We start from the raw sequence: 23,939 nt of genomic DNA, 5'->3' as shown, positions 1-23,939 counted from the left end.
TGGTAGGACTGTCACGCTGCATGTACTCATTTTGACACAATGTATAACATGGGATAGTTACAATAAAAAAATTGAAACATTATGGAGTCCATTAAGCTATTAGCTATTTAAACCACATTGTGTACAATAAATGGTTTTTCAGCCAATCAGAGTTCCTGTCATGTGTTTGAAAATATGACAGTTGGTGACTAATTGGCTGGAGCACCATTTGTCATATGCAACCAGTTTTAAATAGGTAATACACATTAATTAATTGGAACCTATGTTTAAATGCAGAAGCATAAAAGGCCTCCTCATACTGAAAGAATGCGAACTACTAGATTTCAGTCATCTGGCATGGGTTCCTAAGTAAAAATAACTATAGTTTATTGTTGTTTTGAGTGCATTGATCAAAACATGGAGATAGATAAAATATAGAATAAACCACAGGTTCTCAAAGTCGGTCCTCGGGAGCCCACACAGTGCATGTTTTTCAGGTCTCCTCACAGAATCAATTAAAATAATTAGCTCCACCTGTGGATCTTTCAAAATGTGTCAGTGAGTAATGAGTGCACCTGTTGGGTGACCTGGAAAACGTGAGCTGTGTGGGGTCCTGAAGACCGAGTTTGAGAACCACTGGAATAAACGATAAAGCATTAACCCGGAGTTTCTCAAACACTGTCCTCATCCGCAAGTCCTCATAACGGTTCAGGTTTTAAGGATTTCCATGGCTGAGCACAGATGATTAAGGTACTAATTAAGCCACCTGTACCCAAGCTTGGATATCCTTATAACCTGGACCATTATTGTGCCTAGAAGACATGTTTGGGAATCTCTGTGTGGCTATCCACTGCCATGTTACACAGAAGCTCATTGGTTGGCACTTTATCTCTCCACTCTATCTCTTGTCATGCTTTGCTGAATACCTTCGTTAGGTTTTTATTTACTTCTTACTATTTTGTATTTGATTATTCCGCATGACGAATACAGAAATGTGCTTAGGTGGAAAGCTACAGGTGTCACACTGATAGAGTCTCTCAGGCTGTACAGATATAGCTGCAGGAGATAATACTGCAGAGCAATGTATAACATGTTCAGTGTACTGAAGCTATGCTCAGCTACTGTATTGTGTGAAACAGAACCAAAATGTAACTAGCATGCTGTACTGTAGCCATAATCAAATAAGAATCTGTGTGCAGTTGATTCCCAGAATCCTGCAGGACTGTTCTCTTTGTAAATGAGACCGAATAGTCCATTCAGTAAATGCATCATGCATCGCCTTCCTCTGCCTTAAGCCCCGTACACAATGGGCCACTTTCATGTGAAATCCGCTCAGTTTTCTCATCTCAGCGGCTTTCAGCATGAAAGCCGCCCAGTATGTACAGGGCAGCGATGAGCGCTGCTGCGAGCTACCACATCATCGTTGCCAGTCGCTGCTCATCTTCCACCCTGGGGGAAATGACTGGGCAGGGGGAAAAACGCTCAGTGTGTATGCACTGACCATTCTTCAGCCCAGCTGTTTTTCCCATCATCGTGCACCATACACACTGGACATAATCGCCCAGTGTGTATGGACCTTTAGGCTATGACATTGTAGTGTGTTGTATGTCTATAGGTATATATTCTATATAGATGTCAACATACTACTCCACCTTGAAATAATTTCACTATAAAAATATGATGTCATCACTAGCAATCTGTGAGCTACGTATGATGTCATCAGTTCTGCGTTCATTAGTAAAACGTGTGTATTTTATCTTGTGCTCCGTAACGTCCATTCTAGAGACGTCAACTCTAGTTGCCCATAGCTGCGTAGAAGCCTTTAGGCAGAGAATCACTTGGTTCCTTCTAAGGGGCACATTTATTAAAGCTTGGAGAAAGATATCGTACTAACCAATCGGGTACGATATCCTGCAGACACAATGGGGCAGATAAATTAAGCCTGGCAGAGAGATAAAGTAGAAGGTGAGAACGCACCAGCCAATCAACTCCCAACTGTCATATTTCAAACACAGCTGATTGGCTGGTGTGTTATCACCTTCCACTTTATCTCCATTTTATCTCTTCGCCAGGCTTAATACATCTGCCCCATTAACAGCAGCGGAAACCCAACGATCAGAATCCAGACTAATTTTGGTGCTTTGGCAGCTTAACCCTAACCCTCCCCTCCCTTAGCCTAACCTCTAACCCTCCCCCTAGTATCTAACCCGAACCTTAATACTCACTCAGCCAGATGTATCAAGCTTCAAAAGTGATGAAATGGAGAGTGATAAACAACCAGCCAATCAGATCCTACCTGTCATTTTTCAAACCCTGCCCGTAACATGACAGGCAGGAGCTGATTGACTAGTTATTTATCACTCTCCATTTCATTACTTTTTGAAGCTTGATACATCTAGCACACTATTAGGATTCAATGGTATCTGAACAGCTGCGATTCCACAGCTGGTACTGTGACCATCAGGATGGTGACCGCCGGGACGCTGCCTACATCCCCAATCCCTTCCTAATTAGTTGGTACTTTATCTCTTTCCGAGGTTTGATACATTTTCCCCTTATGCGGTCTATGTACTAAGCTTTGGAGAGCTCCTAACTGCCATGTAACAGACTGCGGAGCAGATGTATTAGGTCTGGCAAAGTGATAAAGTAGAAGGTGATAAGTAATGCACCAGCCAATCAACTCCAAACTGTCATTTTACAAACACAGCTGATTGGCTGGTGCGTTATCACCGTATACTTTTTCTCATCAAGGCTTAGGCCCTTATTTTGATTCGTGCGGTACGGCCCGCGTGCGGCCGTACCGCCGATGTTTTTCTTCTGCACATGCGCAGAGGTCAATCTGCGCATGTGCAGCCCCCTTCGCCGCAGACGGATTTCGTCCGCCGCAAAGGGGGCGTATAGGGGCGTGAGGGGCTTCATCCCCTCATTTCCCTATGTGTACGCCCCGCGTTTCATGGGCGTTCCCATGCAAACGCGGGGCGTACGCATGGTAATGAGGGCATGACGCCACTCATGGGGGCGGAAAGCTGACGTCGGCGGATGTCAGCTTTCAGCCCCCATACAAGCTACCACACGGACGATTGTCCGTGTGGTCTCAGCTTGCGGGAGCTGCCGCGGCGTGCGGCCCTGCCTTCGATGGTCGTCGACCATCGAATGCAGGGGGCAGCTCCCACCATGGTGGAGGCGTACGCCTCCACCATTTTCGTGCGGATCGCCAGCCGTCCGTGTACGGACGGCCGTGGCGATCCGTAGTGTGGGCGGGGATACGTCTGGTGCGGTCGGAGCCGCATATGCGGCTCGACCGCACCAACCAGAATAAGGGCCTTAGTGCATAGACCCATTAGTGTCATACTGTATCCCACTATTAGTATTTGGATTTGACCAAAATATATGTGCACAAACATCCAGCCCAGAGGTGAATATGTGATGGGTCTGTCTCTTTTCCGATCGAACTATAACTATTATTTCTGTTAAAGTCGTTATCTAGATGGTTATGTATCGGGTATTTCTTCCTTGGCACTAATGATGTTCTGTAGTCTGTGCAGCATTTGCTGGAATCCAGGCAGATGATTCCACATTTGTACCAACCCCCAAATACATATTAAATACTAAAACAGAAGAATAATTATCGTGTATAATATAATTACCAATTGTGGAATACTGTTGAAAGCCAAAGAGACAAATGTAATAGGGCGTGAGAATCAGAAAGTGAGATTTTGGGAGTTTCCCATAATTTTTATTTTATTTTTTGCTTTAAAGAGGCGATCAGTAACATTGCAAAATCAACCTGTTTTTTTTTCAGTGTAAATGATTGCCGCTTTAAAAAAATATATGGGAAAACGCTCCCGAACTACTCACTTTCTAATTCTCGCACTCTATTACATTTGGCTCAATGTTTTATTTTCTTTTTCTATATAAAGCTATTTACCCCACATGCATCCTTCATATCCAGGTGGAGCAGAGTTTATTGCAGCAAATGTTGCATGGATTAAGTGGAACACCTGCGCTATATTGGGGCAGACCTCTGATTATGTGGATTACCCATGTGGTATTGTAGCAGAAGTTGGATTAGTTAATGTATGAATAGCCTGGGGTATTTTAGATCCCTGCAAAAGTATCTGTGCCACTGTGCTACTGCAATCAATTCCGCTCCTACAGTAGCCTATACTGGAAATGACTTCTTTGTTAGTGCACTCAACAGTTCATTTACTTAATCAGTATTTGCTTAACCACACACTGTACAATTGTATCTTAGACAGAATGTGTGAACAAATGACCAGAAGCCAGCTGTCAGTGACTGCACCTAGATACGATGACTAATTTATTACCTTTCCGGATCAGTCATCTATTCCCAGTGCAGTGTCTTAGCATAGCCAGGGTTGCCAAGAGGGAGTGGGTACTAATTACCAGGGCCCAAATCTGATGGAGGGGCCCTGGTTCACCCCAATTACATGGAAGTGGGAGTTGCAGCAGCTCTTCTCCTCAACCCAGAACATGCTGCTGGGTGCAGTGTGGCCAACCAGCCAAGTACTTTTTTTTCTGTATTTTATTTTGAGGGTGCATGACCACGCCTTCCATGATTATGACACGCCCCCAGAGAAATACCTAATCTGGCCAGGTTCTTTACTGCCCTGGTCATAGCAATAGTAGCTGGAGAGTTGTTGTATTATTTGTAATGCACAGTATGTGCTCTTTGCTGAATTAACGGCTACAGATCTGTTTTCTGAGAGGCACCTGTTTATTTTCATGTTAGTAGCTGGTAACAATGCCTATACTTTCAGTACTATTAGTTGTTGTGTTTATGTAATATTTAAGGGTGAGCTACTGGGTAAATATGGCCATTCCTTGGGACTTCAATGACCCATTTAAAAACACATGGAACACAATTTGCAATTACATTGTTATGTTATATCAGGCAATTCACTATCTATAGGGACCACTCTGTCATACATGGAATAGCACAGTTCTGATGTATTTACCCCCTTGCCACCTATCAGCTTTATAGAAATAGATGCTGAGAGTTAGCTATAATATAATGGAAGCAGTGCAATCCTCATGCATTAAGAAGGAATTCCAAAAAGAGAGCATTGTGTCCCTCCTAGAGGGGGTCATGTTGGGAGGTATGTATTAGTGGTATTATCAGGGATGCCAAATTGTGAGGATAATACTTTGCAAATAATTCTACATCTACTTAAATTCAGATTCTATGGGCAGGTCTCAGATCGCTCAGTCCCTGTGATTACGAAATCCATTCAACAGTCTACTTATCTGTTCACGTTATTAAGCATGTGCTGCAAATAGCGCTGCTAGGGCAGAGTGTCGGGTGGCACAGCAGCAAGAGGTGGAATAATACATATTATTATTAATATACTGTAGCGCTTGCATTTTACAGAAAATATTCAACCCAGCTGCATACATTTAGGAGGCAATGGAGTTATCTGCCACTGGGCTCCTGCTCCCAAGGGGGCACCTCTACCCTCCCTGCAAGTTTAAATCAGTTAATTGAAAGTCAATGATCTCGCTTCTGTGGCTGACAGAGCATGTTGTCTCTCCTGGAGAGGGTCATGTTGGTATACATTACTAGAACATGGCATTTATTTATTTATTTTCAGTTTCTTATATTTCGCAGCATATTCCATTTCCACTTGCGTGACACCAATCAAGGTAGAAGCTTTGTTTTAAGTTATGTTGTAGTGACTTCTTCTACCTAAATGTAGGAATGTCCGAAGTGCCGGGACACGGAGCATAGCTTTGCCCCCGACACCAACGAAGCCCCACCCATGTGTTTTGATCGGCCAACAGGCCAATCACTCAAACATAATAGATGACCATCGATATGTAAAACTATCGATGGCCACCCATTGCATAGTTTTAGACTATCGATGGCCAGTTGCACTATTGCCATCAATGGCGACCATCGATGGCAAAGGCACCGATGGCCATCCCTACTTAAAAGATTATAAACCAGTACAGTGTCAGTGTCTGATCTGCAGATGAGCTGATGGGAAGACTTATGGTGGTGCGTGATCACATTTGTGGATTTACTTATAATTAGCATCCTTTATATAGTATCTCACCGCAAAGTGTGGCCAAGGGGCTCCTATATTGCCAACACATAACGAATAATGGATAATCAGTAATGACTGAATTTTTGATCTCTCCTAAATATATGTGTAATAAAAATATATGTAAATAATAATATAATTAGTTGAAATTGTAGACTATTAATTGACTTCAGGCGGGAGTGCTGCTCAGCCAAGTTATTATTCATTACTCCAGTTATATTGTCTAATAACCTACTGTGGGGGTCATTCTAATTGATTCGGTAAGCTTCGAAGCTTTTCTCCATTCGTAAGACATATTCTACAGAAGTAGGCATTTTTTATTGTTTTTCATATTCAGTATTTTAAAATAATAATATTAATAATAATTAAATCATATTTTTAAGCAGTTACAGACAAAGGGGGGTATTAAATGTCTGCCGATATTTCTGACAGTGGAAATATCGGCAGAGAAGGAAGGCCAAATTAGAGCCCCAGTCAGTGCCTGGGTACTATATATGTATATGATATACCAACCAAGCACATTCCAGTCCCAGGTGGAGGTTATGTTATAACCACTTCCTAACTTCTGAGTCTAGCAGCAGAGGTGTGGGGCCCAATGCAGGAGGATAAGCATGAATGCAGTGGTTGGTACCTCCTAAGGAGCCTCCTGTGTTAGTGCCAGTCCTTTCCAAATGGCTATCCTTACCTCCCAACTGTCACGATTACAGCGGGACAGTCCCGATTTTCGGGTCCTGTCCCGCTGTCCCACCCGTGGCAGGCATTGTCCCGCTGCGGGGGGTGGCAGTTGGGAGAACTGCATCTATTCTCGTATGAAAATGAGGTTGCGGCTAATTAGCATAAGCCGCATCCTCATTTGCATACTCCCCGCCCCCTTTCCGGACGCTCGCGCAGCTTCGCCGCTCGAGTGTCCCTAATTTCATTAGCACAGAAGTTGGGAGGTATGTTTAATATTACATAGGGAACTCAACACAGCAGCTAATATTGAGTTGGCCACTAAGCAGAGAATTTTCAAATTGAGTGATTATTGAATGACTGCTCATGCGTACAGAACTTTTCGCACACGAGTATGGATCGTAATTACTTAAAGTAGCCGGAAGATGACATATAGAAGCCGGCATTTGGGGGTGGTAACCTGACGTTTTCTGGGAGCGGTTGGAAAAACGCAGACGTGCCCACGCACGTAGGTCTGTGACCTCAGCGATGACCATTTCCACCCTCTCTCAATCTCCGATTACTCACATTTGCACAGATGGAAAAAACTCTTTCACGGTTCGGGAATTGCATATAGATTTTCGAATCGATCGCAATTAGCCATCCATTTGCAATTCTCTTGCAGTTTAGCAACGGACATTTTATTTTTCTGAATTAGCCCAACACATCATAGGAGTGAGTGGAAAAGATTCATTGAAAAACCGCTTTTCTGCGTCGCTGTGGATGTGTATGCCCTGTTACACAGACACGCTTCCAAATCCGTACATTGTGTGTCATGCAAAGCTCTACTTTCCCAACACTGCCACCATAATTACTGCTTTGCCTTCTTCAATTTTTACTGAAAAGGCTTTTCCTATCAACAGTGCGTTAGAATATGCAATCTACGAGTCATATAATTAGCAACACCTACACATCAGTGACACGCTAATGAGAGATACAAATGAACATTGGACATTGCAACTTTACAGCAAAAAATAAAATAAATGAAGGTGAATTTTTTATATGATAAAGGAGAACGAGCTTTAAGTACTGTACATCTGCATAGTACATCTGATCTAGGGATGTTCTGTTACACTGTTACACACTGACAGTAGATTTCAGGTTGGAAACAGCAGCATTTCAATCTTCTGTGGATAAACGTATACTAGTGCTGCAGTATGTTATTGTTGTTGGATAAATCATTTATCCATTTCATCCACTTTCACCTCCTACCATCCGTTTTCTTACAATAACCACGGCAGGTGTCATTTCTTGGCAGCTAAAACACTAGATTATCACTTACATCAGCCTCCCCTTCCATTTATTCTCATCCTCCTATCTGATCAGCTGCCCTTTCCCTCTCCCCCAGCGCCGGCTCCTTAACTGATGCAGTATTTTAAATCTGTACAGCTGACAAGATAAAATAGGTGATCAGTAGGAAAAGGGAAAAACGCAATGTGCCTTTAGCAAATGGTTGTACAGGATGAATTCTTATATCCAAAATGCTTGGGAATAGAAATAATTTTGGCTATTGAAGTTTTTTGGGGGGATATCAGGATACTTCCAGCGGGTGTCGCAGGCCATCTTGTGGGTGTGGTTGGGGTACAGTGGGATGGCGTTGATGAAAAACAGACCCCGGTGAGGGAATGGCTGTAGAGGCACATCTAAGCTGTCAGTCACTAGGCATAGGATCTATTGTAGGGTGGTCCCGGGGCCTCCTCTACATTAGATCTCCTGCTTAACCAGCGCTAGTTATTTTAATTTTTAATTTCTCACCTACAGTTCCATCTTCATTCTCACCCCAATTTAACCATCCTTGTTGCATCTACTGCCTGCTTTAAGTGACAGGAAACACTCAGCCAAAAACTGTCCCAAACTTTCTTTGTAGTTTGGGGTCAGTACTAACCACCAAAGTTGGTTGAATCCAGTGGTTTCTCAGGCTCCCAGATTTATAGGATGTCCATGGCTTGAGCATAAGTAAAATGATGTTTCCCTTTATTCAGTTATTGTGTTCAGTCATGGATATCTTTCAAACCTGCACGATTATGTGTACTGAGGACCGAGCTTGGAAACCAGTGGCTGAATCAATTGAAATGTGTTCCTTTAATCTGGTCTAGACATGCAGTCAGCTGGCTGTAACGCGGGTGATTTTGGTGCTTTTGTTCCATCACGTTGAGGTGAACATTGGTTGCGCAATCTGAGTGATGCTATCAATGCTGAGTAACTTTCAACATTACACTTGATCATCTTGTTAGGGGAATATTCAGATACCTTTATATTTTGTCGGGCACTTCCTGAGTCTACTATACTTCTTCATAGTGTATGTTGTGTGTTGATCCGAAGACATTTGTCTTCATCAATAAAAAATCCAAAAAGGTCTTCTCACATATTGGAAGCTGTGTGTATTATTGTTTTGTCTGCATTTGTAGCATGGCCCTGGGGAGATTGGGGCCCTCCTTCCCAACGGCCTTTTTCATGGCACTCCCAGAAAATGCTGGGGTGCCGCCCACAAATGCCAGCTGGCTGCCAATCAGCCAGTATATGGCCTGTGTTCACATGGAGGACTCACGCTGGCTGTGTCCGCATGGAGGACCCACATGGAGGACTCGTGCACTGCCAATTTGCTGCTCTGCATCATACTTTGAGTTGGCCTCTTGGGCCCTTTGCCATGTACAATGTCAGAATTGGGTTTCATACCTGATCACATATTACTGAATGTGTAGATGTAGGTCCCCTACATTTGTTATATCACTCAGTTTAAAAGTGTTACGGTACTTGTTTCCTAGCACGGTTGATCGCATGCCTTAAGTTAAGCTACTTAAGGCATGCGATGGACGCGATGGACCCGATTTTCTGACTTTTCCACGTCGGCGTGGAGTTGAGAATAGAAAGTGTGGCAAGCGCAGCGAGCCACCGAGCCTGCAGCGTGGAGAGCGCAGCGAGCCCCGCGAGGGGGTGCGCATACCTGTGAAGCCCGCGAGGGGACGCGGATACCTGTGAAGGTATCCGCGTCCCCTCGCCACGCTTCGGGCTCGGTGGCTCGCTGCGCTTGCCACACTTTCTATTCTCAACTCCACGCCAACATGGATAGTAGGGGTATGAAAAGGTCGGAGGACGCGTACCGCCGCCCCTCGTGGCCTCGCTGCGCTCGCCACACTTCTGGTTGGCGTCAATACCGTGGTGGCATTAACAATGGGGGCCATTTGAAACATCAGGGGGGGTTTCTATGAAAATGGGGTATTTTGGGGCATTTTACATTAAAATCAATGCAAAATCTGGTCTCAGGGACCATTTTACATTGATTCCAATGTAAAAATCGGGTCGATCGCATCGCATGCGATTTGGTTGGCATGCGATGCGATCAACGCGATTTTTCCGACCCGATGCTTACAATCAAAATCGGTGGCGCCGTGCTAGGAAACAAGTACCAGTGTTTCATAATGTAATGCACTTATCATACAAATGGCTTTTATTTGTGACTTATAAACATATTATACTAACAGGATATAGATCTGTGCCAGAAGGGCCGATGGCCGCGTGGGCCGATTTTGTGCATGTTTTCTTCAGTGCTTACAGCTGTGATTAGCGCTGGTCGGCCACGTCATTTACATATTGACGTCCTGACGCGACCACCGCACATCTAATCCACCCCCTCCTCTGAGCAGCGCAAGTGAGGGGAGCTGTGTGGCCGGCCACATAACCGCGACGCGACCCAGCTTCTATCGCAGAGCCAGTCGCAGTCATCACCTGTGGTGGATCCGTCCTCCCATGCTGCCTGCTGCAGGGTGCCGGTGGTGAGTGTCCTGCGCAGCGCTCGTGAGTCAGACTGCAGGGGCTTCTGTCTGGGTGTCTGCTCCCAGAAGACTGCTGTGTGTTATAGAAGTTTCCCCCTAAGCCTCTAACTCTCCCCTGCACTTTTAAAATCCAGGGAACCCTCCCTCCCTCTCCTCAAAGGCATTATGTTTTATGGGCATGCAATACTTTGTGTTCCACCATGTGTAATGGGCAAAACGAATTGTGAAGACTTACATGTAATGGGCATTAATGTGTGTGTATGTCATAACATGTAATGGGCATAACAGATGACAATTATTCTGTATTGGGCATTATTACGGTGTGTTCCATAATGTGTAATGGCCATTACGGTGTGTTCCATAATGTATAATGGGCATAAAGGATTGTGTAATATTCTGTAATGAGCAGTACGGTGTGTTCCATAATGTGTAATGCCTCATTTTTCTGATGCCATGCCTCCTTTCCATGAGACCACGCCCCCTTTTTGCAGTGCGCCAGGGGGCCTGTGTGCTCAAAATGCCAGGCCCGATTTCTGGTCTGGCCCTGGTTGAGATTATCGGTTTGCGTTATTGCTTATGCATGTTGTACCTGCTGGTACAGAGCATCTCATTGGTGCAGAAGTCAGCTGCAAAGTTTTAAAGAGTGAAGACATTCAGTGAAATAATGCTTGGATTTTTGGTTATACATTAAAAAAATCAACCCAATCTTTGCCTACACTGTCACTGGTACTAATGTATTAATTAGCATTCTACACAGAGACTAGCAGGATGTGGCATCCAAAAAAATCAGCTGATATTAACTTTATTATCCTAAATTTATGTTTAAAGGCAAAGGGCCTTATTCTGGTTCACTCCTTCTGGCAAATTCCTTCTTAGATGGACAAAACCATGTGCACTGCAGGGGGGGGGGGGCAGATGTAAAATGTGCAGAGAGAATTAGATTTGGGTAAGATAGTTTGTTTCTGTGCAGGGAAAATACTGACTGCTTTATTTTTACACTGCAATATAGATCTGACTTTGAAGTAAAACCACACCCAAATCTCTCTCTGCACATGTTACACCTGCCCCACCTGCAGTGCACATGGTTTTGTCCATCTAAGAAGGAATTTGCCAGAAGGAGTGAACCAGAATAAAGCTAATAAAGTTTCTTTGGTTTCTATGAGTCTGATTCAGAGTTCGTTGCAGTTTTGCGAAACTTTGCAAAATTGCAACTGGCGGCATGCTGGCACATCATTAAAGTGGGAGCGCTTCAATACAATGCATAGTGATTGCACTTTGCTGTCTGCGCAACCTAGCTCTGAAGCTAGGGGCATGCTGGCTATGTTCTGGATCGATCGCAGCAGCCCCCCCTCCCGAGCGGTTTGTCACGGCCCTACACCCCCCCTCCCCCAGTGGTTCAGACAAACCTGTGTTGTCCTGACCGATCCAACAAAACAATGGCCCTTATTCTGATCGGTGCGGCCCGATCAGAATATGCGGCCGCAACCGTGCAGGCGAATCCCCGCCTTCCATACGGATCGCCACCTGCCGTCCGTATGCGGATATGTGGCGATCCGCATGAAATTGTACGGGGATACGCCTCCTCCATGGTGGGAGCAGCCCCTGCATTCGATGGTCGCCGAACATCGAATGCAGGGCCGCACGCTCCACCAGGTCCCGCAACACAAGACCACACGGACACTTGTCCGTGTGAAATCATGTATAGGGGCGGGCAGCTGACATCCGGCGATGTCAGATGCCCGCCCCGTACCCACGCGTCACGGCCTCATTACCATGCATACGCCCCGCGTTTGCATGGGAACGCCCATGAAACGGGGGGCGTATGCATAGGGTAATGAGGCTAAGTAGCCCCTCACGCCCCTCTACGCCCCCTGTGCGGCGTATAAAGAATCCGTGCGGCGAAATCGCCTGCACATGCGCAGAGTGACCTCTGCACATGCGCAGACGATCAACATCGGCGATCCGTCCGCATGCGGGAATTTCCGCACCGATCAGAATAAGGGCCAATGTGTCCGGCCTTTGCAGCACCCCCCTGTCGCCTCTTCCTGTTGGCTCTTAGACTAAGATCAGGGCTTGTGCATGAGCGCAAAGGGGAGCATGCATGCGCATATCTGTGGAAATGCGCAAATAGCTATTTTTTCCCATACGTGCCAATGGGTTTCAATCAGGCCCTATATACGCAGTAATACTGTATTTTTGCTTCACCGCCCGTTCTTATTTGGCTTAACCCTTCTATTTGGGAGTGACAAGCCCGATAGTTAATGGACGCTTAGAATTTTTTTTTTTATTGCTCTGAATTTCCACCTTAGAGTAAAAACAATGTAAAGTATGCAGTACTGCATTAGCAGAGACACAAAGTAAATACACAGGTAAAGCAAACATAACCCATTTCATCCTCGGTTCACATGATATTTGTCAACGGAATGAATAATGGCGAAAAGGGTTAGGGTAATTCATTAATTATGCATAGCTGTTACTCAGCGGTTACGTCGGCTGACATTTCCAATACTACGGCCTAGGAGAGGAACATGGATGCGGCAAATCAATATTAATCACCCAATAGAAAATGACAAATTCTTTTCAAGGAAAGCTCGTTAAAGATTATTCTTAAATAAATTAAAGCGCAAGCAGCTTAAGTCTTTGGATATCTTTAGCGCGCTGGCTCCCCTGGGTCAGCTATTCTTAGACAATTATTTTCATCTCATGCCACTGCACATCTAAGATTAGCCTCTTAGGTATTATCATGCCATGCGAGCTACCTCCTAATATAACTGTACACCGGAATGGTTATTTATAGCAGGCAGCCATTCTGTCATACTTGGTTTATTTGTGGTCGCTATGAAGAAAACCACAAATTCCTGCCTGCTTCCAAAACAACCCAGATAAGATGCTCGGAGGGGGCATAATCATGTAAAAATGTATGCATGGAATAACAGAAATGCTTTGTGTTCTCACCAGCCGGAATGCGGAGAGAGGCTCTCGGGCAATACTGATTCGCCTTCTAAGTGACGACCCACCTTGTCACACAGGATACAAATACTTGGGTGACACTAACGGCAGGAGACAACTAGTGTCTATTTTTAGATTTGTTTCAGAATAATCTATGTTCACATCTAGAAGATCACAGAGACCGAAATAGTGCAGCGGAAAGTATTTATTGTTATAACTTATTGCATTTGTTTGGGTTATTTTTATTGTAAAACTTTTTTGTTTTTGTTTTAATATGTGACTTTTTATTGTTTTAAGGCTTTTTATTTCAAGAGGCTTTCATGTTTGTTTTTCCTCAGAGCAATATTATGAATAGAATAATTTGGGCAGTAGTTTATAATCTATACTATCTATCTATCTATCTATCTATCTATCTATCTATCTATCTATCTATCTATCTATCTATCTATCTATCTATCTATCTATCTATCTATCTATCTATCTATCTATCCATCTATCTATCTATCTCCTACTCCTGGTGAAGTATGGCCAGTGATCAATAGAGGCCACTCGACGAACCAAATTACTCCTTTGTGTGCTAAATTAACTGAAAGAAATGCATGCGATGCGATGCGATGCGATGCGATGACCCGATTTTTCCATAGGAATCAATGTTAAAATGGACTGAGTCCATTTTAACATAGAATTCAATGGGAAAAAGGGGTCCTTTTCATACCCCTACTATCCAAGTGGGCATGGAGTTGGATATAAACCTGTGGCGAGCGTAGCGAGCCACCGAGCCCGAAGCGTGGCGAGCGTAGCGAGCCCCGCGAGGGGACATAGAATACCGTCCCCTCACGGGGCTCGCTTCGCTCGCCACGCTTCGGGCTCGGTGGCTCGCTACGCTCGCCACAGGTTTATATCCAACTCCATGCCCACTTGGATAGTAGGGGTATGAAGAGGACCCCTTTTTCCCATTGAATTCCATGTTAAAATGGACTCTGTCAATTTTAACATTGATTCCTATGGAAAAATCGGGTCATCGCATCCGATGGTCGCATGCGATGCGATATCGCATCACATCGCATCTGATTGTATGCCTTAACTTAAGGCATACAATCAAAAAATCGGGCGCCCGGATAACTCATAAGTACCGTAGGAGCAGATGGGCCAGATTCTCTAAGCTTCAAAAGTGATAAAATGCAGAGGGATAAACAGCCAGCCAATCAGCTCCTACCTGCCATGTCACAGACTGTGTTTGAAAAATGTCAGACAGAAGCTGATTGGCTGGCTGTTTATCACTCTCCATTGTATCACTTTTGAATCTTAGAGAATCTGGCCCAGGGACTGGGGGTGGGTGGAGAGTTTGTGGGCTAAAAACTGTCACAGCTCAAAGTGAACGTAAAAACTGTCACAGCTTAACGTGAAAGTACATTGCAGAAGCCGTCATTTTAACTGGGCTTTTAACTCGTTTACAATAAAGGGCAATGCTACGAGTTAAACTGTTTACGACAAGTCGTAATATTAAGTGCAGTAAGTATGTTCCTGAAGTCTGTTCCACATGCGTTAAAGTTGGCGGTCCAACAAACAATATTGGAAAATGGACCTATACTGTACATATATACTTTATATCGATTGTTGACTTTGCATCAACTTCAAAGTGACCTGTAGACTTCTGTAGCAGCGCCCCTCGGCATCGTCCAATGGCGTTCTATGGTAGCACTCCTTTCGTGCATAGTACAGGACGCGGCAGGGAGGCTTTGAGTACTTCAAACGCTCTGTGCAAGCGAATACAAAGTTCAAGGCTTTGACTAATACATTTTTTAAAGGCAATATTATCAACACCTGCGTGTGTACAAGCCCAGTGTGCTTTGTCTCATCTAGTCATACGATCTTTTACAGAATGCTTTAAAGTGGGATGCAGATTGTTAAGGCTTGTTTATTGAATGCATACATAGAGACAGGTAACCTGCATACAATATGCGTTTTGGGGGCTGGTACATCTGTGGACGATTTTCTGTATGATCACAGCAGCCTACTATCTAGGTCAGTGTTTTTCAACCAGTGTGCCGTGGCACACTAGTGTGCCTTGAGCTGTTCTGAAGTGTGCCCCCAGATCTAGAGACGCCCAAACCCATTTACAGCCACCACCAGTTCAACTGTTATTTACTGGTCTCTTATTTTCATGTAAAGGGCCAATTTATTTTATTTTTGCTACCTGTGGGGATCATTGTGATTGTTTTTAATGTGGGGGCCAATAGGTTTGTTTTTTTCCTGTGGTGGCCAATGTGTTTTGCCCTGTGGGGATCTCATGGTGTGCCTTGGCAATTTTAAAGTCTTATTTAGTGTGCCGCAAGGTAAAAAGGTTGAAAATCACTGATCTAGGTTATACTAATGATGGGGTCGGCCTGTATATATCCCATTCAATGCTGTCTCTGAGTGTTGAACCGCTGCATCCAGTGTTAGCAAGTCCCAGACTGATGACATCACGCAGCAAGCAGTGTATCATTCCTTTTGATTGCCGGATCTTCCCCACAATGCCCCCAACGCGTTCTCTGTAATGCAGTGAGTAGGAGTCGCCTAGAGGATTTAGGTAATATAATGTGAAAAAAAACTGACCTTTTTTTTCACATCATATTACGTATTGGTAAATTCTCTGAGTTCCTCCTTTATTTCCCACGTATTACTTTTTTGGATGGTCACCAGGGTAGGAGATCTGAAAGGGAGAGTGCCAGGCCGCAAGAACACAAAAGGTGGATAAGGCACTTTGACACATTTTAGAAGTTTGGTAATTCTAGTGTTATTTCCGCCAGATTATTTAACGTTCTGTTTATTAGATCTCACTACTTAAGTTTCCGCATTAATCATGTTTATTAATCACCTAATAACACACAGCTAATTATAACTTTAGTGGATTGTTCACCAGTTGCTAAAATTATATTACCAAGATGATTCATGTTTTACCAGATCGAGACATTTTAAAAATACAACTGTTATTCTCGTTATGCACCCTCATTAGGCACAACGCCCAAAACTAATTATTGCTTTTGTCCTACCAGAATATTAATAGAAGCAAGAGAGACAGATCAACAGAATTAATTAGTTCAAATATTGAAGCCATCAATAGGAATAAAGATTTTCACTGTGTAAATGGGAAATTTTAGATTATCTTCCAATCTAATTCCATACAAATGAAGGCAGCGTTTCTCTTTAGTTTTAATTGACTTATGAAAAATAGATTAATTGAAACTAGTTTAGAATTTGTTCCATTGCTGCGTGGTTCAGCGTTGCTACAGGGAATATACAAAATCGCTGATTTCATTTATTCAGACCCTTTTTTGCCACTTTTGGAGGGGGCAGCTTGTTGCCCTCCGCTACTATGCGTTGGGCTCTCTCATACCTGTACCATCTTTCTGGTGTTATTTTCAGTATAATGGAGCATGAGCAAAGGAGCGCAGACTTTTGCTAGCACCCGTGTGCAGACATATTTCCAGATATATCACTTGAAAGATATCGCCAGCAGTAAGTATAGCGAATGGTGCAGCTGCCACAGTGGTGGGGCCCTTATCAGCGATATCTTTTACTATGTCGCCTAGGGTGTACACTGAATATTGTTAATGATGCACGCTCCTGCGCATCGATAATATTTAATCTGAGGACACAGCATTGCATCACTCGGCGACACCATCGAACCAACCTGTCACAGCTCTGTTGCTGAAGTCATGAAATCTGCAGCAGAAGACTGACATCCTGGCCTTGGCACTTTCACATATCAGAACCCGCTGACACTCCTACCCCACTCTAACAGCTGTGGGCTGTCAATCACAATAGCTGGACCGATACTGCACATGCACAATTTTCCAAATGGCAAATGGGCTACAGCATCTGAATACAAAAATATCACAGTCACACACACATATATGCATTCATATAAATGGGTGTGATACGCGATACTAGCGCTAAAGATGCCGGTGCTCATAAGGCAGCGGAACCCCACTGGTAACTTTCACAATAGCCACTATGTATAGTAAGTATACTACCCATAACCCTGAATAACTGATGCCTAACCGCCACCCCCCCACTTAACCCTAACAGCCCCCTTAAGTGCCTAAACCTAGTTGCCTCCCCTGCAGCGTAGACCAAACCACCCACCTTAGTGCCTAACCCTATCTCCCTGTAGCCTAACCCTTTGTCCTACAGCCTTACCCTAACCCTCCCCCACATTTCTAAACCTACCCCCCCTCCCTTTATACACCTCAAAGCCTAATCCTAACCCGCCCCAACAGACTTACGATTGGGATGCTGGAAGTAGGGGTTCCAGCCTCGGCATTTTAAGTTATGTTTTGGGATTCTGGTGCCAGTCTTCTGACCAGTGTCAGGATTCCGGCATTGGTATTTTGACTGCAAGTGGGGCAGTACGGATGGTGTAATGGTTAGCATTACTGCCTCACAGCACTGGGGTCATGGGTTCAATACCCACCATGGCCCGAACTGTGCGGAGTTTGTATATTCTCCCTGTGCTTGCGTGGGTTTCCTCCGGGTACTCCGGGTTTCTCCCGCAATCCAATAATATATTGGTAGGCTAAATGGCTCCTAACAAATTAACCCTAGAATGTCTGTGTGTACGTGTACATGTTGTAGGGAATATAGATTGTAAGCGCCACTGGGGCAGGGACTGATGTGAATGTTCAACTATACTCTGTAAAGCGCTGCGGAATATGTGTGCGCTATATAAGAAACTATTAACAAATAATAAATAAGTATCCCCAGCTCCAGGATGTTGGAACTGCTACATAATACTTACAGTATATAAACAATCTGTCCAGGCCATGCAGAACACTTTTTGACATATTAGAGAATGTCAGATGTGCATCTCCATCAATTCACTACACTGTCTATAAATAAATCATGAATATTTCAGATTTGTAATTGGAGGCATTTTAAATTAGTCATCATCTTAAATGTATTCCTTACAAGCTATGATTTTATTCCGTTTAATTATATTCTTACTATTTTCCTGTTTCTGTCTCTACCTAACATTAAAATGTCTACTTTAGTTTACTCGTTATGTCTATTCACCGGAGACTAAAATCCGTGAACCTTGAGTGAAATGTGATATTTTTAGGTTCAAGCCTTGTTCAGTTATAAATGTTATAGCCAGGTGTACAGAGGACGTGGCTGAAAGGGGATCAAAGGCAACAGCTCAGGAATCACATTGAATTAATATTGAGTCATTTCTTGAATTCTTATTAATATTAAACATATCACTATTTAAAAAATAGTTCTAGTTGACTATGTCGACATTCGGGACAAAAAAAAAATCGTGAAAAACTCATGTCGAGCTTTTGACCTTATTTCCTTTAACAGGTACTCACAATTGGATTCTACTGGACAAGGGGACAGACCTGCGGTGGACCTCTATAGGTGAGTATAGTATGTGTGATTGTAAAGAGGAATAAGGATTTACTTTTCTGGTGTGTGTGTTTTTATTTAACTATTTGTAATGTTGTAGAACTACAAGTACCAGTGAGCCCTTTAATGTCCCGCATGCTGGGACTTGTCGTTCTCCAAGACCCTGCATGCGGTGCAGGCTTGCTGGGACTTGTAGTTCCACAACATTACACAATAGTTTTGATCTAATTTTACACTTAAACAATCAGCCCGGTGTCCACCCAGGCAGGGTTAATTCTGCTGGGGGTACCCCTTTACTGGGGGGTCTCCACTCCCCCAGGGTCTGTGCCCGGGCTGACCAGCCACACTAATAAACTAATATAGTTTCCCCCGGCCAAAGCATTACCCTGCTGGCTATTTGGTGTAGGTGCCAGTTCTCTAAATACGGGGGGGGGGGGGGCCCTACTAATTTTGTCCCCCATATTGTGGGAACCAGGACTCGCCCTTGAGCCTGGTGCTGATTTTAGAAATTACGGGGAACCCCCTTGTGGCTCCTGAATTTCTAAAACCGGGAGCGGTTCAATGAGCCCGGGGCTGGTTATGCTCAGTGAACAGGACCCCATGCTTTTTTTACCCTCCTAAATACCACACACTTCCATGTCTAAAAAATCGCACATTTTCGTTACTAAAAATCACACTAAATCGCATGCAAATTCCGACTTTATCTAAAGAGAAGCACCCTATTAAATTTGCAATTTTTGGCCAAATATGATTTGAGATTTTTTTTTTAGACACCTAAAAAATAACACCCTATTATATCTTGCCCACAGTGTCTAGATCAGGCATGTCCAAACTGTGGCCCTCCAGCTGTTGTGAAACTACACATCCCAGCATGCCTTGCCATAGTTTTAGCATTCCTAATAGCAAACTGTGGCAAGGCATGATGGGAACTGTAGTTTCACAACATCTGGAGGGCCATAGTTTGAACATGCCTGCTCTAGATAGTTAAAATATTGCATAAGGTCGACATGCAATAGGTCAACAGGGACAAACATTTGTCAGGGTCAACAGGGTCAAAAGATCAACAGGGTTTTCCCACAATTTTTTAAATTCTTTAGACTTTTTCCTACTTCACATCCATGTGAATATAATAGTATGCCTGAAGCATGATAAGCAAAACAAGTCATGCGAGGGTGAACGTTTTCGGGTTCATATCGACAGGTGTTGACATTGACTCCAAAAATAGTAAAAATAAACTCACATTGAACTTTTAACCCTGGCGACCCTTTGACCTTGTCAACCAGCTGTACGTACTATTTCAATAAACCACACTATCAGACTGTTTGGTGTATGCATATGATTTATTTCTGTTTAATACTACAGACGAATAGTACATACACATTCAACATGAAACTCCTTAGCTCACTACTCAGATGTGATGGAGCCCAGAGGCAGCCCACAATTAAGGTGCTAGCAACATGTGGTGCTGTAAAGTGCTCCTCATATCAGTGCTGCAGCTCCTTACACATCTAACCCACACAGAGACATCACAACAAATGAACGACAGATATAGATCCTGAATACAAGTATTTTCACCACGGCTGTACTGGCCATCTGGCACTTCTGGCAAATGCCAGAAGGGCCGATGACCAGGTGGGCCGAATTTGAGTCCTGCTGGCAGCGGCTGGACTCTCAGCCATTCGGCGGCGCTGGCCACGGCTTAGGGAACATGGCTGTGGCTCAGGGAACATGGCCGCCGGCCTCCTGCACTGAGGACCTGTCTAGACAGTGCAGGAGGCAACTACAGAGGGCAGGGCTGTGGGCAGACGAGGGGGCCATCGGAGAAACCAGGAAGCAGCGCAGCCTGCCTACCTGCCTGTGCCGAATGCCGACCCTCACACAGATCCATCGGCGCATTTTATATACAAGTATGTGTGGACCAAGTGCCGCAGACATTAGAGCGCCCAATGCCCCCCCCCCTCCCCCGGCCTGAGGGAGCTGCTGCATTGTGGGGCCTAGCTTGGCAACAGTGGTGCTGCTGGGATGGCCGAACTCCCGGAGGCAGTGACTGGCGGTAATCATTTCAGCGGGTGGTGGTGGAGCACTGACAATGCCTGAACTGTACAGGACTGAGAAGTCAGGACACCACAGGCTTCTCTCCTTGAGAACTTCTCTGAGAGATAATATTATCCCCACACTTGTTTCTACAATACAATGATGATTGGTGAACTAAACGCATCATAAACAGTGTCTTACACCATATCCACAGCCAACCAACCAACTGTATTTATTAAAGCCTGAGTTTGGTAGTGTATGAGCGGCATATGCTATAGGCAAAATACCCGAATCCGCCTCACCAACCTCACTGTGGCCTCTTTCATACACCTACAGTGGCATATCTTTCTGTTATAACATACCTCCCAACTGTCACGATTTTAGAGGGACAGTCCCGATTTTCGGGTCCTGTCCCGCTGTCCCACCCGCGGCAGGCATTGTCCTGCTGCGGGGGGGTGGCAGTTGGGAGACCCCCCAATCTAGTAGAATAGACGCTGTGCGCATGCGCACAGCGTCTATTCTCGTATGAGAATGAGGTCGCGGCTAATTAGCATAATCCGCGCCCTCATTTGCATACACCCCGCCCCCTTTTCGGGCGCTCGCGCGGCTTCGCCGCGCGAGTGTCCCTATTTGTTCAGGTGAAAAGTTGGGAGGTATGGTTATAATGCAATTTAATTGAGGAAGTATAATACTCCATATCCAACCAATTTGTTGCATACGAAATTACGTGTGGATACACACCAGGCGATTTTGAACAAGACACACCAAATCATCATAAAATAAATGTGAGGGGGCCCGAACAGTGGGGATACTTGTGATATTATTGAAGGCAGTGATCAGTGCACCCATCGAGTGTGGCACTGATACAACCACTGTCCATAACTTTCATTAAGGGATATCGAAACACACTAAGCAAGGATTCATTCCTTTTTTATCTTTACCTTGTCAAAACTTTACCCATGTATGTTATGTGTTTTATATATCGCCATTTTAAGATGTAATAATTAAAAGTTAATTTTTACTAAAACCACCTCTCTTTACCAGTGCGCCACACTAATGACAGCCTTCTCTTTCTCAAAAACTGCGACACAAGCATTAGGTCGACATGGTCTAGGGTTTTTTAACTTTTTGACCCGAATGTCGACACAGTTGACATGGACACAGGATTAAGTGCACCGCGTGCGCTCGCCATGCTTCGGGCACACTATTTTATTCTCCCTCCACGCCCTAGGCATGAAATACCACCTGTCGGCACATGTCGGGTCGAAAAACAGTGAAAAACCCCATGTCGCCCTTTTGACTGTCGACCTAGAACATGTCAGCCTAATGCTTGTGTCGACCTTATGACCTGTCGACCTTTTCCCATGTCGACCTTGCAGTATGTCGACCTAGTGGTGTTGACCTAATGACTGTCGACCATCTTTAGGTCGACCAACTGCCCGTATCCCAACAAATCATGAGGATCTGTACACATACACATCCTAATTTGGATGGATACTAACACCAGCTTGTTCTAGTCGTTCTGCCTCTTCTTAACCTGCAATGAGCAGTCACTTGTTCACAGCCTTTCATCCCCTAATCCCTCACTGTAGTGCTGAATACCAGGGCAAAATCTGTACGCTACACTCAATTTTCTTGACTGTTTTACTATAGCACTAAAACCTGATTCCTCTACAGCTTTGGCTCTTGACTCTGTTTATATGCCTGCGGTAAATTTTATAGAAAAAAAAAAAAAAAAAACATTCCAGGAATCCTTCCAGTATTGGAAAAGACTAGAATCGCTTCAACTGCTGAAACGAAAATACATAATCCCTATAGAATAGCCTTTCATTATATTTGGATAGCAATGGTCGTACAAAAAACATCCAGCGCAACGTGTGTCCGAACCGGAGAAATGTTCATATTGTTCTTACGTTCGGGAGAGAGCATCACCAAGTAGGCTTGTAAAACATAAATACACAGTAAAGATCTGGATATGAGATCACTCTGCTATAAATCAAATACAATTATTGGAAATCCTGCCGAACATTTACATTTGATGTATGCTAAGGTTTCTGTACAACTGAACTATGGTCCTTATTCTGGTCCGCACGCAGCTAGTATCCAATCGCACAGGGACTGATGTTTCTTTAGTGTGCATGCGCATTTTTTGCATGCACATTCTGTTCGCCGGGTGCACGCATGGGTCCACACGGGTGGAGAGGGGCGGGGGCAGCGGGCTGCCCTATAACCGTATGGGAATGAACAGCGTTTCATGAGTGTTGCCATGGTAATGAGGCCATGGTGCAGGGGGGTGGGCAGCTGACATCACCAGTTGTCGAGATGTCCGACCTATTCTGTCCCAGCGTGCACGCATATGTAAGTGACTTGAAAGTCACTTATATGTGTGCACCTTCCACATCTTTCGATGGTCGGCGACCATCTAAAGATGTGGTTTTTCCCTGCAGCTTGCGAATGGATGTTTATGTTAAACATCCATTCACAGCCTGTGCGTGGGGGCACACGCTGCATGGGGGGCGGGTGGCTGAGCATTCGCCGGACAGGGTTTGGTGGACTTGCAAGGCTCCTCCCCTTTTCATAATAGGCCCTTGGACATTTGCAGATCCAGGCCTATTATGCCCTTAATTCGACCCTGACTCTGGTCATTACAGAACAGACTGACACTGTATGAGTGAATGGTAAAATGTGGCGAGATCAAGGGGTTAAAAGAAATCTGCTTTATAGTCCGCTAGTGGGAACCAATATCCAGGTCCCGGTACATGCTGCACAATAGTGAAATGAAGATTTCCTACAGTTTGGGGCCGATCCAGACACGTTCATTGGGGTCCGACTTTGGCGCCATGTCTGATGGTGGGGGGGTTTGCGGTTGTGCATTTCAGTGCAAATAGCTTTAACGAGTTTCACACTCACCGGCCGTTTGCTCCAGATGGGATGGGGGTGGGGGTGGGGGGCAGATGGGCAGGAGGCCGGAGCAGGGAAACGCCAAGCATTTATGGGCGACGCCATAAAAATGCTGGGTGTTTCCCTGGGAACACAA

The 23,939-nt window shown here is 44.5% G+C and overlaps 1 protein-coding gene across 8 annotated transcripts in view; it reads left to right on the top strand.

The window, feature by feature from the left end:
* HDAC9 (histone deacetylase 9) overlaps positions 1-23,939 on the top strand; it is a 468,252-nt gene that overhangs the window by 341,898 nt on the left and 102,415 nt on the right. For 4 of the 8 annotated variants that reach the window (XM_083189144.1, XM_083189143.1, XM_083189142.1 and 1 more), the window contains one exon: positions 18,824-18,880. The exons of the other annotated variants lie outside the window; for them this stretch is intronic. In XM_083189144.1, the coding sequence (XP_083045270.1) occupies positions 18,824-18,880 (57 nt within the window). The remainder of the gene's footprint in view (positions 1-18,823; positions 18,881-23,939) is intronic. 8 annotated transcript variants of the gene reach the window in all.

Source organism: Crinia signifera, chromosome 5 (genome assembly GCF_055691185.1).
Source record: "Crinia signifera chromosome 5, ASM5569118v1, whole genome shotgun sequence".
Lineage (NCBI taxonomy): Eukaryota > Metazoa > Chordata > Amphibia > Anura > Myobatrachidae > Crinia > Crinia signifera.
Note: the sequence above shows the minus strand (reverse complement) of the source record. Positions and strands in the feature narration are given on the sequence as shown.